Source organism: Sebastes fasciatus, chromosome 17 (assembly GCF_043250625.1).
Source record: "Sebastes fasciatus isolate fSebFas1 chromosome 17, fSebFas1.pri, whole genome shotgun sequence".
Taxonomy (NCBI): domain Eukaryota; kingdom Metazoa; phylum Chordata; class Actinopteri; order Perciformes; family Sebastidae; genus Sebastes; species Sebastes fasciatus.
This window is the reverse complement of record NC_133811.1, coordinates 31,049,090-31,066,997: the sequence shown is the minus strand read 5'-3', so window position 1 is coordinate 31,066,997 and position 17,908 is coordinate 31,049,090. Positions and strand designations below refer to the sequence as shown.

The following is a 17,908-nucleotide window of genomic DNA, read 5'->3' as shown; positions in this document are numbered from 1 at the left end:
TTTGATTTGTTTTATAAACACAGACATGAAACTCTCCAGATAACACTAATGATCTGGAACAGGCAGAAGCAGTGAGTCCCAATGAACCTACCCACAATGCAACTTGATTAACTCCTTTTTAATGTCTCTCTGCTGAACCCTGCTGTTTTTTATTTCTGGTAGGCTATGAGGCCTTTTCAGGACTCAGTAACGGGGTTAGAGCTCCTCCACTGGCCACAAACAGCACAACCCTCTGGAGCATTTCTCTGAAATCCCCTGATGAGCCTGTTAGGTTTCGTTTCTGTGTTGTTTGACAGAGATCCAGCATGATCTGCATATTGTGGCATACACAGTAACATGGTTGTTATTTTGAAAGGTTGTAGCCTCACATTAAACTGTTCGTCATATCTCAGAGGTGTTTCATTCTATCATTCTATGGGTTTTTATGGGTCCAAACACCTGTCCCTCAACTGTGATATTATATTATATGATATGATATTACATCAAATTATTGATGGTTTTCTGAAGACAATGAATAATTGTAACACAATTGTGTTAGGATATGTTATTATTATTATATATAATGACAATAACCTAAATATTGAATAGGATGACGTTAAATAACAACAAAACATATTGTAACATAATTGTTACCATTATACATTGTCTTTAGAAAACCAACAATAACTTGATGAAGTGATATTTATGACTTTATATACATTATGTGCTGCTGTTTGTCTCCTGTTCTGTAGTTTTTCGGTCAATATATAGTGTCACTTCCCACTGAAAACCTGTGTTGTTCAATCTCACCTAGTAACTCATGATGAGTCATGACGCACAGCCAATGTGGAGTTTTCTAATGGTCAGAATGAAGCTGCTGCGCATGTTGGAAGGAACCAGAAGAAGACGGAGAAGGAGAGGAGTAACATCGTGGTGAATTTCTCTTCTCGGTGTTTCTTTATGTGAACAAAATGAGGAAAGTTATTTTCCTGCTGTGCCTCTGCCACGCTGCATCCGCAGGTAAGATTTACTAACAACGTTTAGTAGTTATAATAACTTTACTGTAAGTCACTTTGAAGAGCTTCATTAACACCACTTTAAGGCAGAAATGAAAACACCATCAGGCTTTTTTTATTAACGAGTTTATTTATAATAATTGAGATACATTCATTCATAATTTTTCATCAGGTAATAATAATATATTGTAGTCATATATTTAACCTAGATCTTATTTTACACGTTGTTTAACCCCATGTTCTAGATACTTACATTTTATTGTCTTTTTACATGTTTATTTATTTTATGATTGTATATTATCTGTAGTGGGTGGTGTATCTGTATTGTTTGTTATATTGTGTTTTATGGTATTTAGAAGTACATTTTTGTAGGAGCCATGTATTTCTTTGTGGTATTGTATTTGTGTAATATGCCTCCAGGCTCTAGGGGGTGTAAGAGAGTCGCTTTTTAAGTTGTTAGAGCTCACAGTAATAATGAAACAAGGTGCTTTGGAGCTTTGCATATTGTATGTCTAAACAACATTTACCAATTAGCAGCCAGTAGCAGCTAAAAGTGTTGGACTTTAGTCACCATAGTTTTCTTAAAAATTTGCTTCTTGTCCTCTGGGAATTGGTACTAATGTAAAAAAAAATAAGAAAAAGATTTGAAAAATTCCATTTAAAAAACCTGTTATAATTTGATTAACTTATGTATATATATATATATATATATATATATATATATATATATATACCATTTTTTATTATTATTATTATTTTTTTATTTAAGAAAAATAATATAATTCACAGATATTTAACACAGAGCATTTTCACTTTTCTTCACCCCCCACTGCCTAGATAAAATAACGTATAATAATATATCTACACAGGGAATGATGGTTCAAAATAAAGATTTAAAATAAATAAATAAATACATAAAATAATGTAAATAACCAAAAGCAAAAATAAAATAAATAAATAAGTAAAACAAAAATAAAATATAAATAAATAAATAAAGAATTAAAAAAAGCCAGCAAACACATAATTAATAAAATAAAACATACATACAGATTAATTAATTTAACATTTTGCATAGGAAAAGATATAAATAAATGATATTTAGAGAATAATTAGACAACACAGAAAAACACACATAATCAATAACAACCTACTGAACATTCATATCATCATCTCTTTATTTTCTTCAGTGATATAATATTTCATATAGTATATTATTCTATCTAATAATGCTTTAACGTAGTACCTCCATACTGAGTTGTGTTGGTTGGGTCAGATGACATCACACTGATAGTTCCATTGACTGTACTATATCATGCTGTTTAGTAGAGCTACACTGATAAATCACACCTCCATATTATTTGCTGATATCAGCTTATTGCAGATATATGGTATCGGTGTATATATCGGCTGATAAGTAACAAGAAACTGAAGTGCAGAAATGCCAAACTGAGTTTGAGCTCATTCATAAACAGTGTCTCCATCACATAGTTTGTCCTCCAGAGAGCACCAGTTCATTTGTAAACTGTGAAATGTCCCACTGAGTTCTACTGGTCACAAAACAACAACAACTAAGGAATCTGTATCAAGTTTGTCTGTTTATGTTCTGTGTCTCTATTCAAAATACTGTTGGCCCATATGTTGAATATTGATATCAGTGTCCGCCTCAAAAATCCAGCATCGGTCGGGCGATGCTGTTTAAGGATTTGATGTATTAACAGAATCACATTTATTCTTGGACAGATTTGTTAAACATCTTTCAGTGCAGAATATTTAAAGTTCAGCTTAACACAGAAATATGAGCTAGATGCATTCAGACAGGAGAGGACAGTAGAGGACAGTAGAGGACAGCAGAGGACAGCAGAGGACAGTAGTGGACAGCAGAGGACAGTAGAGGACAGCAGAGGACAGTAGAGGACAGTAGAGGACAGTAGAGGACAGCAGAGGACAGTAGAGGACAGTAGAGGACAGCAGAGGACAGTAGAGGACAGCAGAGGACAGTAGAGGACAGTAGAGGACAGTAGAGGACAGCAGAGGACAGTAGAGGACAGTAGAGGACAGCAGAGGACAGTAGAGGAGAGTGGAGGACAGTAGAGGACAGTAGAGGACAGCAGAGGACAGTAGAAGACAGGACAGTAGAGGACAGGAGAGGACGGCAGAGGACAGCAGAGGACGGTAGAGGACAGTAGAAGACAGCAGAGGACAGTAGAGGACAGCAGAGGACAGTAGAGGACAGTAGAGGACAGTAGAGGACAGTAGAGGACAGTAGAGGACAGCAGAGGACAGTAGAGGAGAGTGGAGGACAGTAGAGGACAGTAGAGGACAGCAGAGGACAGTAGAAGACAGGACAGTAGAGGACAGGAGAGGACGGCAGAGGACAGCAGAGGACGGTAGAGGACAGTAGAAGACAGCAGAGGACAGTAGAGGACAGCAAAGTACAGCAGAGGACAGTAGAGGACGGCGGAGGACAGTAGAGGACAGTAGAGGACAGTAGAGGACAGTAGAGGACAGCAAAGTACAGCAGAGGACAGTAGAGGACAACAGAGGACAGCAGAGGACAGCAGAGGAAAGTAGAGGACAGCAGAGGACAGTAGAGCAGAGGACAGTAGAGACAGACTTCAAACTAATGTGATAATGAGGAGTGTGAACTACTAATGATGCATCCTGAAGAATAAATGACTCCACTAACTGGAAACTAAACTGGACTTTCTCTTCACATTGAGATATCCAGCACTAGATACAAATAAATCAATAAATGATGTCTGTTTTTACAAACTGCTTTCTATCAATGAATGTCAGCTACACAACTGTATGACCTAAATATGAGACTCCTTTTATATTTTATTTCATAATTAAAACAGTTTTCAAGACTAAATCATCAGAAATATTAAAGAGTGTCTGGAACTAAATATATTTATATATTTATTGACTACACAGAGATTATTAGGATGTCTTGTAGTTCTTTTTGATTCTGTGTTCAGAGAAATAACGTTGTTCAGTGATTTATAAAAGTATGATATAAAAACTGAAATCATGACGTTAACTTTCTCTTCCAGTGACTCACTCTATGAAGTATTTCTACACTGCGTCTACTGGAGTCCCAAACTTCCCAAAGTATGTGACTGTTGGGTTGGTTGATGAATTTGAGATTAGTCACTATGACAGTAACACCATGAGAGCAGAACCCAAACAGGACTGGATGAACAAAGTCACAGAAGATGATCCTCAGTACTGGGAGAGGGAGACTGGGAGCTTTATGGCTACCCAGCAGGCCTTCAAAGTCAACCTTGACATTGCAAAGCAGCGCTTCAACCAAACTGGAGGTTTGTTCATGTTTCACTTTCTACTGATAAAATGTTGTTTATATTTTCATCCTGTATTTTAGTGAACATATGTTACCACACACACAGTGTTTCTGTCCATCCCATAATAACCAGCAGAGATGATGAACCCTTTGTCTCCACTAGATTAGATCAGAATCAGTCTACTGAACTGCCCACAGTGAGTTGGTCCATAAGAACTCTGCTGCAGGAACCTGTTTATCACAACAGTTTTACAACCCACAGCTGATAGAGGAACATTACTGCCTGCTGGTTTCTTAAAGTACGGAGCAGGACTGTAAACGGGCCGCAGGCTGCTTCTGCTGGGTCCTCATATGAGAGGAGGAGCAGGAGGTTTTAATAATACTTTTATCATTTAATAATATTTTTAATTTAATTATAATTCTTGACATTTTACAGTGTAAACAATTTATTGATTTATTCATAGTCATGATATAATCAATAATCACAACAATAATAACTTTTATCCTTAAATATATGTTAAAACTACAGATTAGATTAGATTACCTTTACATGACCACAGTGTGTCTATGATACAGTATTTAATTTTTAATTTATCAAGCAGATTATCAAACATGTTCTAGATCAGATTTTGCACCTTTTCTCTGTTTAATATCATTTCATATTAAATCCTGTTCAGTGTTGTTCAGACAAAAGAATCAATTTGAAGATTTCACTTTAGACTCTGAGAACTTGTGACGGGCATCTTCACTATTTTCTGACATTTTAAAATAAGTAAATGTTTAATCTATTAATCCAATAATAATTGATGATGAAAAGAATAATGAGTTTCAGCCCTAACTATACAGTAGAACTCCAGATTAGATTAGATTAACTCTACTGTACTGACCACAGTGTGTTGGTCCATCCCAGCAGGCAGCATCAAGCCAACATCTGCAGCTGGAAACAGCTGTTGGTTGTCTTGAATGACTGACTGATGGATGGACCAATCAGGACACACAGACTGCCTCCCAGTCTCCATAATGGTCCTGATGGTCTCTGCCTTATTGTGACCAGTTGTAGTAACACAGTGCTGTCCTGGCTGAGCAGCTGGAGTCTAGTGACTCATCCTGGACTGAAAGTGTCCTTCAGTGGAAGCTTCTAGAGCAGCCTCAGGACAGTCTGGTCTGGAGTTTGTCACAGGAAGAGGATGTTGTTGGACTGATCCACTGGCTGCAGGGTCTCAGTGGGTGTAAGGTTCAGTCCAGGATCAGGTTTAATGTGAGTCTGCTAGTCAGGACTCTGTTCCTGCAGCTCACATGAAGCCACAGCACCTTCAGCAGTGGAGAGAAACTGTTGGTCTCAGTGGAGGCACTGTGTCTCTGTGGTAAAAAGAAGATCTGAACTGTGTTAGGATGTCACTCTGTTTCCCAGCAGTCTCTGCCTCTCTGTCTCTCTCCAAGACGTCCACACTGTCCACATGATGATTGGCTGTAAGTGTCTTTCATGGAGCCAATAACAGCAGGAGGTGTAGATCCTCTGTCTTGGTGTCTGTGGATCAGTGTGTCTCTGTGGTAAAGATGTGATATCAACTGATAATAGATGACTGGGCTGTGATCTCACTCTGGATTAATGCCGTCTCTGTCTCTCTCTCTCAGATGTCCACATTGTCCAGAGGATGTACGGCTGTGAATGGGACGATGTGACTGAGGAGGTTAAAGGTTATTTTCAGGATGGTTATGATGGAGAAGACTTCATATCATTGGACCTGGAGACAGAGACATGGGTCGCTCCAAAACCACAGGCTGTCATCACCAAACACAACTGGGATAAAGAGAAAGCTGGGATAGCACAGCAAAAACACTACCTCACCCAGATTTGTCCTGAGTGGGTGAAGAAGTATCTGAACTATGGGAGGAGCGTTCTGCTGAGAACAGGTAGAATCACATGACCTGAACAATCTTCATATGTCTCCTCTGTTTCTAAGCAACAGTAACATTACAGTACATGTCACCAACATACAGAGACCCACTGCGTCTCTCTTTACACACATTTCTCTTTCTTTCATTTTCTCTCACCTCTCTCACACTTTGGTATTGTCGTATCTTTTCTGCGACAGTGCTGTTGAAGTGATGATGAAGGATGCTCCGAGGACACTGTTCTTGCTGGTATAATAGAATTTATTACAAACAAGCCACACATGTCATGACGGACGTCTAGAGCGTCCGGAGGTCTCAAGTCGAATCTGAAAGTCCTGCCCTTTGGGGGCTCGCACCCCCTTATATCGGGTTCAGGTCATCCAATCCCTGAGCTAAGGTTTGACCACATGTCTTAGGTATCTCCTACATGTTTATCTTTCGGCCCCTGACCTTTGCCCTGCTTCTTTCACATATGTTTACAATTAGGGCCTCGCTGTCCTGTGCAAGACTTGAAAATATACCACAGTATCGACACCAAATAACGTCCCATTGCTCACAGACTACTTGACCAGTAATGAGAATAGTTTGATCCCTGAACAGATACAGGTGTCTGCTAACAATTTATATCAAGTTTGTTTTAGAGCTAAACCCGAACGTGAAAGACACAATTTAGATAAATGTACAAGGAGTGCATTTTCACAAAACTCTGCCTCTCCGGGACGGTTGGGACATCTTGTTCTGGACTAAACAAATATCATTTAAATTGAATAAATGCAGTCTAAATATTAACACCTTATATTTAAAAAGTCTCCGTCCCTACTGTCCCCCTGTCCCAACCGACCCCGCTCTCCCCTATGTGTTACGAAGGCATTTAAAACACATCAAACAGGAATGCTAATATTAATATGCAGTAAATAATAATACTGTTGTCTTTACTCTCCAGAGCTTCCCTCAGTGTCTCTCCTCCAGAAGACTCCCTCCTCTCCAGTCAGCTGCCACGCTACAGGTTTCTACCCTGACAGAGCCACACTGTTCTGGAGGAAAGATGGAGAGGATCTTCATGAGGACGTGGACCTCGGAGAGATCCTCCCCAACCACGATGGAACCTTCCAGATGAGTGCTGACCTGAAACTTTCATCAGTCCCCCCTAAAGACTGGAAGAGGTACGACTGTGTGTTTCAGCTCTCTGGTGTGAAGCACGACCTCATCACCAGACTGGACAAAGTCAGGACCAACAGAGGTGAGACTGAGATCAGGAGTGATGGAGATGGCAAACACACATTTAGTTCACTGTCACTGTCCTGCAGTTCATGTAGTTTTATGTGGATGGGAAGTTGTGTTGTTGTCACTTTCTATCATCTAGTTTTTATATATAACTTGAAGGTTTAGATCAGTATTAAACCAATGCACGTGCTCCTCTGGACCCGGAGTTATTACCACCATTTCTGTTGTGCTGACTGTCCTCTGTTTACTTAGCTTTGATTAATATAGAAACATATCAATAATCAAACAGACAAAACACAATTTCATTGTCTTATGGATGTTCTTCTCTTCTAACCTGCTTCATGTGTTCAGGTTGTGACTATTTGTTGTTGTTTTGTGCTCAACAGAGAAGCCCACTGGCATCATCGCTGCAGTGGTTGTTCTTGCTCTCGTCCTCATCGCTGTGATTGGAGTCGTCATTTATAAAAAGATGAACGGTGAGAAACCCAAACAGAAACATCGTCTCATGTCTTTTCCTCTCTGTTTTGATTTGAGACTTTTAAGTTGATGCTTTTATCCAAACTAATTTCACTTCCCAGCACATCTAAATGTGTTTGAACCAGCAGTCAGTGCTGTAAGGCTCAGAGCCACAGTTTGATGATAATATGACTATAGCATGATGATGTAAGGGAGAGGTGATGGAAGATAAATGATGTCAAACAAAAGGTAGAAGGGATTTATTGATGAGTTTGAGTGAGTAGAAGAGCGGGTCATCACTGGAAACATTAAAGGAGACAAAGTCTGACATCTTCAACTGTGACAACATCAATAATTAGTCTTGTCTTTTTATTTCAGCCAAACGCCCTCCATCTCGTAAGTACAACTTGTTTTTATTCTATTTCCTCTGAGCTGAATCTCTGTAGATTAAAAAGAGTTAGTGTATTTTGTGCTGAAGGACTTCTTCCTGCAGTGTTTGCTGAGGACTAACAATGTGTTTCTGACCTTACAGCTGTAAACAACGCTGAGGTCTTGGAGGAACTGAATCCAGGATCCTAAATGATGAACACACCAGCCTGCACACAGTGAGTTGCTTCATATGGGACATGAAGCATTCACACCTGTTGTTAAACAAAGCTGCCTTAAACTATGTGCAGAAGGAGCTTCTGTGATTGTTTCTTTATCCGCTGTAAAACTTCTGTGACACGTTGTAGCTGGAAAGAACATCTTTGAGTTTTTCCACAACGAAGGTGAAACTGTTTAATATGACGTGAAGTGAGATTATTAAGAGAAAGACGGAGATGCTTTCAGAAAGCTTCACATCAGCAGCTCAGATAAACTGTCTGTATATTAAAAACTCAAATATTAACCTTTAGAAAAACAGAGACACCAATTTATTAAAATGGTGTCGAACCAAATTAAAATAAACGATTTATACTAACAACATGTTAACACTTCAATGACTGAATCATGGATATCTGAGGTCTACATGAGGCTGTAAATATGTGCTTTTGTTGAACTGAACTCTCCAAACATTTATGGTAAATAGTTTTGTTTTCTATTTTATATATTTTTATTTTCTTTTTGCCTCTTTAGGTTTATGGATACATTCTGCACTGGATCAAGGAGCGGTGCCGCCACATTCTCGCCGGAGTCCACGACACTCTGACATCATCCAGGCTGCAGCGACGTGATTGGACGTCCAGCTGAGCCCGACTCACAGCTCCTCCTGGGTTTTCTCAGTCTGACAATGCTGCAGGTGGACGGAGCTGCCGAAGCATCCGTCCACCAGAGGACAGATTCACATGAAGACGCCGGTGGAGGGGACAACTGAGGAGCAGCAGACGTCCGAGTGTTGGCGATGTGAACGTTCCCGTCACAGCAGCCGGCGAAGAAGACAGAGTCGCTCACAAAGTGTAAAGACGATCTGCTGTGTCCGTCTCTGTTGGGACATTGTGCTATAAATGTTCAAACCAGACAAAGTGGTCTTGAACAAGCATCAGGCCTGTAATTCCACTGATGGTGAACGGTTTTAAAACTGCTATGAAATAATATGACTATCTTTGACTTTATTATCATGTAACATAGATATTTTATATTACATATTTATTAATATATCTAAATATTTGTCTTCCATCAAGTGGTCTTTTTATTTCTGCAGTTTGGTATGATGGTCCCTTAAAGTCACTGAGCTTCAGTTAACCATGATTATGGATGTCGTCATCAACATCAATATAAGAAACCAATTAATAAAGGCTTTTATACAGTTCTTAGCTTTTTTCTGTTTATTTTCTCTATAAGAGCATCTTAAGTCACTGCATGTGAATTTCTCAACATACTATACTATGACTTTTTATCATGAAAGTTCTCGACATACTATACTATGACTTTTTGACTTTATTCTCGTAATATTGCGACTTTCTTTCTTGTAAAGTTATGACTTTATTCTCTTTTCCCCCCTCAATGGCCCTAATACTCCATCCTACTTTTGGATTTGCAGTCAGACCCATTTGAAATATAATATTTTCAGATAATGTCATGATGTAATGATTGTTATAATGAAACACATGAACTCACTCTTCCCCGACGTCCTCTCCATGACCTGTGTGGGATGTTCCAGCTGATACACATGAAGATCTTTGTACTTGAAGAAACCAGACAGGTATTAAAGACATCAACAAGTTCACAAGTTCAGAACCAAAATCAACCAAATTATACGTCATCAGCAGGATTATTAAGTGTTGTAGGAGCTGCAGAGAAGAAGTTTAAACAGCTTCACTTTGCCATTATCCATAATGTCAAATCATATAAAAACAGTCCAGTAATATTCCAATATATATATGTGGCAGTGTTAGGTTACTCATTAGTAAGTATTTGTTTTAATGGTAACATTTGTTGTTCTTCAAACCTGCAGTATTTTTATCTTGACACCAGAATCCTTTAAAAAGAATGTCGTATTTATCTTTTCCTATTTCAGGGCTAAACACACCTTAGATATAAAATACAACTTCATTTTCTTAATCAATAGAATCCACTCGTCCATTCGGCATAGATATAGATATAGATATAGTCCTAAGATCATTCAGCATAGATATAGATATATAGTCCTAAGATCATTCAGCATAGATATAGTTATAGATATAGTCCTCCTAAGATCATTCAGCATAGATATATATATAGATATAGTCCTCCTAAGATCAGTTTCCCAAACAGAAAATGTCTATAATCACTTCTTAAGCTTTAGCTTTAAGCGAAATAAGGGGCTGCTAAGTCTAGTAAACATGAGCCAAATAGAAAATGGCTTAAATAGAAGCAGGAAACGTCTTCTGATATTATCTATAATGAATGTACACATGTGGGTAAGTTAGAGGAAACTAAGCTTTAAGATTTTTAAGCGGAGTTCAGTTTGGACTGCGAGCGAATGAATGAAGCTGCCAGCTAGAAGCATGTTAATACCAGGTCTGAACAGGGCCTTTGTGACCTGGGTTACAAACACCCCCTGCTGTCTTTAGGAGTGGACGGCCCGGGAGGATGTTGGAGGTGATTACCTGGGTTTTCTTTGCGTTTAGCCGGAGACTAACCTTGGCTCACTCTGTCTCCACTCTGGTCTAAAGTAGCTGTTAGTAGATGTTTCTCACTGAGGTTTAAAATACGCAGAACAAGTTTACTCCATTTCAGCATCAGTAAATCTGTGATCGACCTCGTGGTCTGTTGAAGAAAACAGTGAACGTGCATCTCTCTGAATTACTTCCACCTGGCTCAACCTAGTCGTCCCTCCTCAGCCTGGCTTGGCCTACGTGAAACGTATTAAACCAGGATGAACTGACTACACTAGGTCAAGCCTCGCTTTCTCTCTTATCCTGGATTTATTCATTCTGCTTTTGTGAAACAGGCCCCAGAGAGCTTGTAGTCATTTAGTGTCTCTCTGTGTAGCATCAGTACGCTGTGGATTTGTGATATGAAGGAAAACATCAACAACTAGAATGTCACTCGGAGAGCGATGACCTCCGCCAACGCGTAACTTTAAAAACAGATCCCAGCTGGCCGTACCGCGAGGTGGTCAACTTGTTATTATTAACACGGTGTTTTTCCGTGTAACGTATCGTGGATGTCTCTCTCATTCAGTAGCCTTGTTATGTCTGTATAACGTTACACTACGCTGTCTCTCATCCCGTCATCTACCGCTTTGTTCTTTCTCACCGCGGACGGCCAGCAGCTCCACACACACACACACATCCACACACGTATCTCTCTGCTCTCAGAAGGTGGGGTCACGCATCATCAGGTACACTGTGCATGTGTTATACTCTGTGGTCTTAATGCTCAGGCTGATCGGAATCCTTAAAAGTATTCCTGAATCCGGATCATGATCCGGATCACCATCAAACTCTAATGGATCGTTCATTGTGCCACACTCGATCCCTCCAAAAAAATGTATGCAAATCCAAGGCAGACTTTTGGAGTAATCCTGCTAACGAACAAACAAACAAACCAACGGCGGTGAAAACATAACCTCCTTCCCAGGTCTTCGGCCTTGGTGGAGGTAAAAATAGCAGATAATCAATATGAAAAGACTGATTCACTGATTAATTCACTTCTGCTTTTAGGAACATTTTGAAATGTCAGTCACAGCTGCTGTGTGGGGCTTTAACTACTGAGTTCATTAATTATCTGACTGGTGTCAGATGATTAATGATTATGAGTCCAATTAGCTCGAGACTTAGTCCTGAAACAATGTTAATGCTGACAATTACAACAGCTCAACAAATATTGATTGATGGAAACAGTTTCAAACGAGGAGTCAAAGCATCTCTTTGTGTCAACTAATTTAATGAGAACATCGACAAATTCAAAACCACATTCAGTCATAGAAAATAAAAACAGTGAATATAAATGTAAAATAAAGATTATTCAATGAAAACTACACAGAGGAGGAAAATATAATGTTGAACTATAAAACAATAAGAACAAAAGAATATGCATGAAGCTGATAAAAACAATAATGGGAACACATCTGGAATAAATCATTCTAAACTCAAGGCTCACATACTCTCTTTTTGGAGCTTTTGACCACCTTCCATGGCCTTCTTCAGCACTTAACCTTCCTCAGTTGTCATCACATGACGCTAGTCCAGCACAGTCACATGATAACAGGTGGTTGTAGTCGGGGGGAGATGGTAACCCCTGTCTCTGTTCAAAGATGGTCTCTGGTGTCGGATGTGAATGTCCTCCTTGATCTTTCTCTAGCTGTTGACTCGTGGATGGATTATTGAACGTGTCTACGGGGCACAGGCCCAGGGGTTCGACTACAGTCAACAGTTTCTGGTCTTTATGTTCTAAACAGCATGTATGTTCTTGTGGCTACGGCTACATACTGACCTTTATTCCAGTAATACATTTTTTTCTTTACCATCCATTAATCTGCTGAGTATTTTCTTGATGAATTGTTTTGTAAAGTCACTGTTGGTCAGACTTCAATGTGGAGAGAAGCTCAGAATATAACAACATAGCTATCAGGGCATGGGGAAGAGGCAGGAGGAAACAGCTAGCTGGCCTCTGAAACATGTTCACAACGATGCAGTGTGAATGCGTTGGTGGGATTTAAGGTGACTACTCTGAGTAAAAGTTTTAACACATTGGTCACATTGGTACGGTTTCTCTCCAGTGTGAATGAGTTGGTGTCTTTTAAGGGAACTATCCTGAGAAAAAGTTTTCCCACATTGGTCACACCAGTACGGTTTCTCTCCAGTGTGAATGAGTCGGTGTCTGTTAAGGGCATTAACCTGAGAAAAAGTTTTCCCACATTGGTCACACCAGTACGGTTTCTCTCCAGTGTGAATGCGTTGATGGCCTTAAAGGGACATATACTGAGAAAATGTTTTCCCACATTGGTCACACCAGTACGGTTTCTCTCCAGTGTGAACACGTCGATGCATTTCTAGACCACCTTGACTGGTGAACGCTGCCCCACATTGGTCACAGCTGTACGGTTTCTCTCCAGTGTGAATGCGTTGGTGTCTTTTAAGGTGAGTACTCCGAGTAAAAGTTGTGCCACATTCGTTGCAGCTGTACGGTTTCTCTCCAGTGTGAACTCTCATGAATCTTTAAACTTCCAGATGTTGTGAAGGATTTGCCACAGAGCTGACAGCTGTGACGTTTGAGTCCCCCTCCACCTCTTCGTTTCTATAGCAACAGACAGACATAAAGAGAGAGAGAGAGAGAAAGAGAGAGAGAGAGAGAGTCAGTGAGATGCCATGGTGGAGCGAGCTATCTAAAACCATAAATAACATTTAGAACATGTCTGTAGAACATAACCCACAATGGGCCTCATGCAGCAACGTTCTCTTAACTCTCTTATTAGGGCCTGAACACCGACCAGGGGTCGGCGAGGCCATATTGAAATTGTTTTGTTTATTATAATTAATATTTTATACGCAAATAAAAATCACATTTTTGAGGGGCTAAAGGTGCTCAGAAACTGACCAAACTTGGCACATGTACTGGTGAGAATTTTGATATTTTCTGGGTCTCTTGCTCGGAAGTGACAAAATGGCAGGAAAAAAATGCTAAAATTAAGCCCCTCATTGTGGTTTCACCTACAATTATGAAATTTGACAGATATATGTAACATGATGAGATGTACAAAAAAGCCTCTTGGAGGTATACCGTAAACCCAACAGGAAGTCGGACATTTTGAATTAAATGTGTTATTTTAGGTTTTTGTTTTTTTACCATTACCAGGCTCTGTATATTAACTAACTCCTCCTGCAGATTTAACCCGATCAACTTCAGATTTGGTCAGTACAATCTAAAGACCTTTGTGATGAAGAGTTGTTCAAATCTTGAGGTTTTATGAAACGGCGTTGACGTGGCGTGGTGGAGAGTTCACATGATTGGCCAATGAAAGACAAACTGTTGTAACTCGACTGTACTTGGGCCAATCTGCCCCAAACTTGACCTACTTCATAAGAGTTCAGGCCTGAGGACATCTACATGGTAATATTGACTCAGTCATAGCGCCACCTACTGGCAACAGGAAGTCAGCGTTATGTGACAAACATCTAATTCACATGAAACTTACATTGTGTGGTCTACACTTGATAATGAGCAACATAATGCATGTTTAGCGTGTGTTCTCTAGCGCCACATAGTGCACACAGGAAGTGGTGAAAAATTTGCAATACATCATTTCCTGTGCCACTCAATCCATGCAGGAAATAACGTCTAACTCGTCTTGCCTTTGTTGCCATCACTGCTGCTGCTGTATATTTTCTTCATTTAATATTTTTTTTATGCTCATGCTTTTATTTATTTATTGTATCTCTACACTTCCATCTTTTTTGTTCTCTAGATCTTTATTTAAGTAGCTTGATAACTACAAGCGGCCTACAGATCGAATTCCTGTAAATTCTTTGAAAGCTGCTCGAAACTGTCCGACTTGACCGCGGCTGTTAATCACCACCCCCTGCTGCTGCCGCCTGATCTCGTCTACTTTCCAGGCGAGGCGCAGTTCATCTCCAACAAGCCTATTCTATTCCCGTCTCGTCACTTGATGAACCCAAACACCGGAATACGGTGAAAAGGTTCAATAATTGACCGTTTAGAGCAACAACAATCAGGAACAGTTGGGAGTTCGGTTGCATTGTTTCCGTTCAGTATCTCCAAAAATGGCCGACTTGAAGCCATGAAGTCATGAACACTGACCTGAACATCGGTGGTAGCAGAGGACGAGCCTGCTGCTAGTGTTCTGGGGACCTCGTTGCTCTGCTGGTCCAAGTTCTGCTGGTCCTCCTCAATTTCACTCTTGAAGTGCTCCTGGTCCTGGTCTCTGTTTCAGAAAGAGTGATTAGTGTTATATTTCCTCATTCAGTCCGTATCGAAGGTTTACTGCGTGTCAGATATTAGTTTGTTACTCTGGACTGTCTAAAGTGACTCTTTTATGTGCTGTCAGTCATTTCTTTGAACATTCAAATATCACACAGCATCAAGTGGCCCTCAGCTCAGAATGAAACCTCTGCATGTCCTTCTTCTTTATAACACTGTGACTCTGAACACAGACAGCTGTCAGTCTGTTCACCACTTTATCATCCATTAAGGAAATGTCAGTCTGCTAAAAGATGAATTCATGAACAACACTGAATTAAACTTTATTGTCTTGTTGACACTTTTCCCTGCTGGGACCTTTTTAAAAGAGAAATGTGCACAGTCAGCGTATCCATGCATTACTATCTCTACCTGAAATGGATCCAGATGGAGGCTCTGCCTCTTAGTTACCTGTTGCCATGGTGAATCGTAGTATCGGAGCTCCATTGATGATGAAGGCTGTTTTCATCCTCACATTTGATGGAACAAACTCTGATCAGCTGTTCTGGAACCGAAAACTTTTCCATCTCAGAGTTTGTTAAAGCTGCTTTCTGAACCGGGCTCCTGGTCCTGGTCTCTGAGATCCAGCAGGTCTCCACTTTGACTGCTGAACTCTGTTGTCCTGGACTCACACGGAAATGTTCAGGTACTGCTGTCTCCTCTTGTTTTACTCCCATCCACGTAGTGCTGATAACATGGTCCATGTTAGCCTGGAAACAACTGCAGCTCTTCTCTGAGGGATGCTCTGGTTTCCATGGAAACTATCAGAGGTCACACAGCTGCAGCCTGAATGTGTGTGATCTGGTTAAAGAGACAGTTCACAGAGACAGGTTTGAACCAGCTGTTTGGAGAAACTCACTTCCTGTTGAGGATGATTCTAGAAACGAAGCAAAGCGACAGACAAACTGAGAAACTCCTCAAACTGGACAAAAACACAATCAGAGAACACAAGCACACAGAGAGAGCTAAGGCTAACGCAAGATATTAGACTCTTTTGTGTGTTACACTAATACTGTGTAAATCTTTTCAGACATTTTTAAAACTTTTTTCTGACTTTTTTTAACTTTTGGACATTTTTCAGATTTTTTTCCTGAAACTTTTCGGATTTTTTTCAGATATTTCTGACTTTTTAAAAAATGTTTCAGACTTTTTTTTTTTTTGGACATTTTTCTGACTTATTTCAACCTTTTTGGACATCTTTCTGAGTTTTTTTTAAAAAATGTTTCAGACTTTTTCAGACTTATATATATATATATATATTTTTTTTTTACTTTTTTTGGACATTTTTCTGACTCTTTTTTCAACCTTTTGGACATTTTTCAGATTTTTTTCAGACATATTTCTGAGTTTTTTTTTAGAAATGTTTCTGACTTTTTTGAAACTTTTCAGACATTTTTCTGAGTTTGTTTTTAAAAATGTCTAACTTTTTTGGACATTTTACAGAATATTTTTCTTTTACTTTATTTTGACATTTTTCGGAGTTTTTTTCAGACATTTCTTTTTACTTTTTTTTGGACGTTTGACGGACATTTTTCTGGTCCTGGTCCTGGTCCTGGTCCTGGTCCTGGTCTGGAGGTTCAATCAGAGAAAAGGAGCCACATTAGAGAGAGCTGAGAGGCTAACGCTAGCAGCTAACAGGCCGAAGCTAACAGGCTAACTAGCTGTTAGCATGGAGCTAGCCCAGCGTGCTAACTCTATATTCACTTTGACTTCATTGTTATAGTGTTTACCTGAGTGTTAAAGTGTCTACCTGAGTGTTAAAGTGTTTACCTGAGTGTTAAAGTGTTTACCTGAGTGTTAAAGTGTTTACCTGAGTGTTAACGTGTTTACCTGAGTGTGTTAAAGTGTTTACCTGAGTGTTAAAGTGTTTACCTGAGTGTTAACGTGTTTACCTGAGTGTTAACGTGTTTACCTGAGTGTTAAAGTGTTACCTGAGTGTTAAAGTGTTTACCTGAGTGTTAACGTGTTTACCTGAGTGTTAACGTGTTTACCTGAGTGTTAAAGTGTTTACCTGAGTGTTAACGTGTTTACCTGAGTGTTAACGTGTTTACCTGAGTGTTAACGTGTTTACCTGAGTGTTAAAGTGTTTACCTGAGTGTTAACGTGTTTACCTGAGTGTTAAAGTGTTACCTGAGTGTTAAAGTGTTACCTGAGTGTTAAAGTGTTTACCTGAGTGTTAAAGTGTTACCTGAGTGTTAACGTGTTTACCTGAGTGTTAAAGTGTTTACCTGAGTGTTAACGTGTTTACCTGAGTGTTAAAGTGTTACCTGAGTGTTAAAGTGTCTACCTGAGTGTTAAAGTGTCTACCTGAGTGTTAAAGTGTTTACCTGAGTGTTAACGTGTTTACCTGAGTGTTAAAGTGTTTACCTGAGTGTTAACGTGTTTACCTGAGTGTTAAAGTGTTACCTGAGTGTTAACGTGTTTACCTGAGTGTTAAAGTGTCTACCTGAGTGTTAACGTGTTTACCTGAGTGTTAAAGTGTCTACCTGAGTGTTAAAGTGTTTACCTGAGTGTTAAAGTGTTTACCTGAGTGTTAAAGTGTCTACCTGAGTGTTAAAGTGTTACCTGAGTGTTAAAGTGTTTACCTGAGTGTTAAAGTGTTACCTGAGTGTTAAAGTGTTTACCTGAGTGTTAATGTGTTTACCTGAGTGTT

At 39.5% G+C, this 17,908-nt stretch overlaps 1 protein-coding gene across 1 annotated transcript; it reads left to right on the top strand.

Annotated features, from left to right (window-relative positions):
* Positions 1–842: 842 nt before the first annotated feature.
* On the top strand, positions 843–9,661 carry LOC141754870 (DLA class I histocompatibility antigen, A9/A9 alpha chain-like). Its single transcript, XM_074614283.1, has 8 exons — positions 843–999; positions 4,049–4,315; positions 5,932–6,210; positions 7,136–7,432; positions 7,803–7,892; positions 8,251–8,268; positions 8,405–8,477; positions 8,989–9,661. The coding sequence occupies exons 1-7, from the start codon at positions 951–953 to the stop codon at positions 8,449–8,451; spliced, it is 1,047 nt and encodes a 348-aa protein (XP_074470384.1). The 5' UTR covers positions 843–950; the 3' UTR covers positions 8,452–8,477; positions 8,989–9,661.
* The last annotated feature ends 8,247 nt before the right edge of the window (positions 9,662–17,908 follow it).

Coding starts and splice junctions, on each gene's coding strand:
- LOC141754870 (XM_074614283.1), top strand. CDS start 951: ATGAGGAAAGTTATTTTCCTGCTGTGCCTCTGCCACGCTGCATCCGCA. Junction 6,211..7,135: donor GAGCGTTCTGCTGAGAACAG/GTAGAATCACAT, acceptor TTTACTCTCCAG/AGCTTCCCTCAGTGTCTCTC. Junction 7,433..7,802: donor CAAAGTCAGGACCAACAGAG/GTGAGACTGAGA, acceptor TGTGCTCAACAG/AGAAGCCCACTGGCATCATC.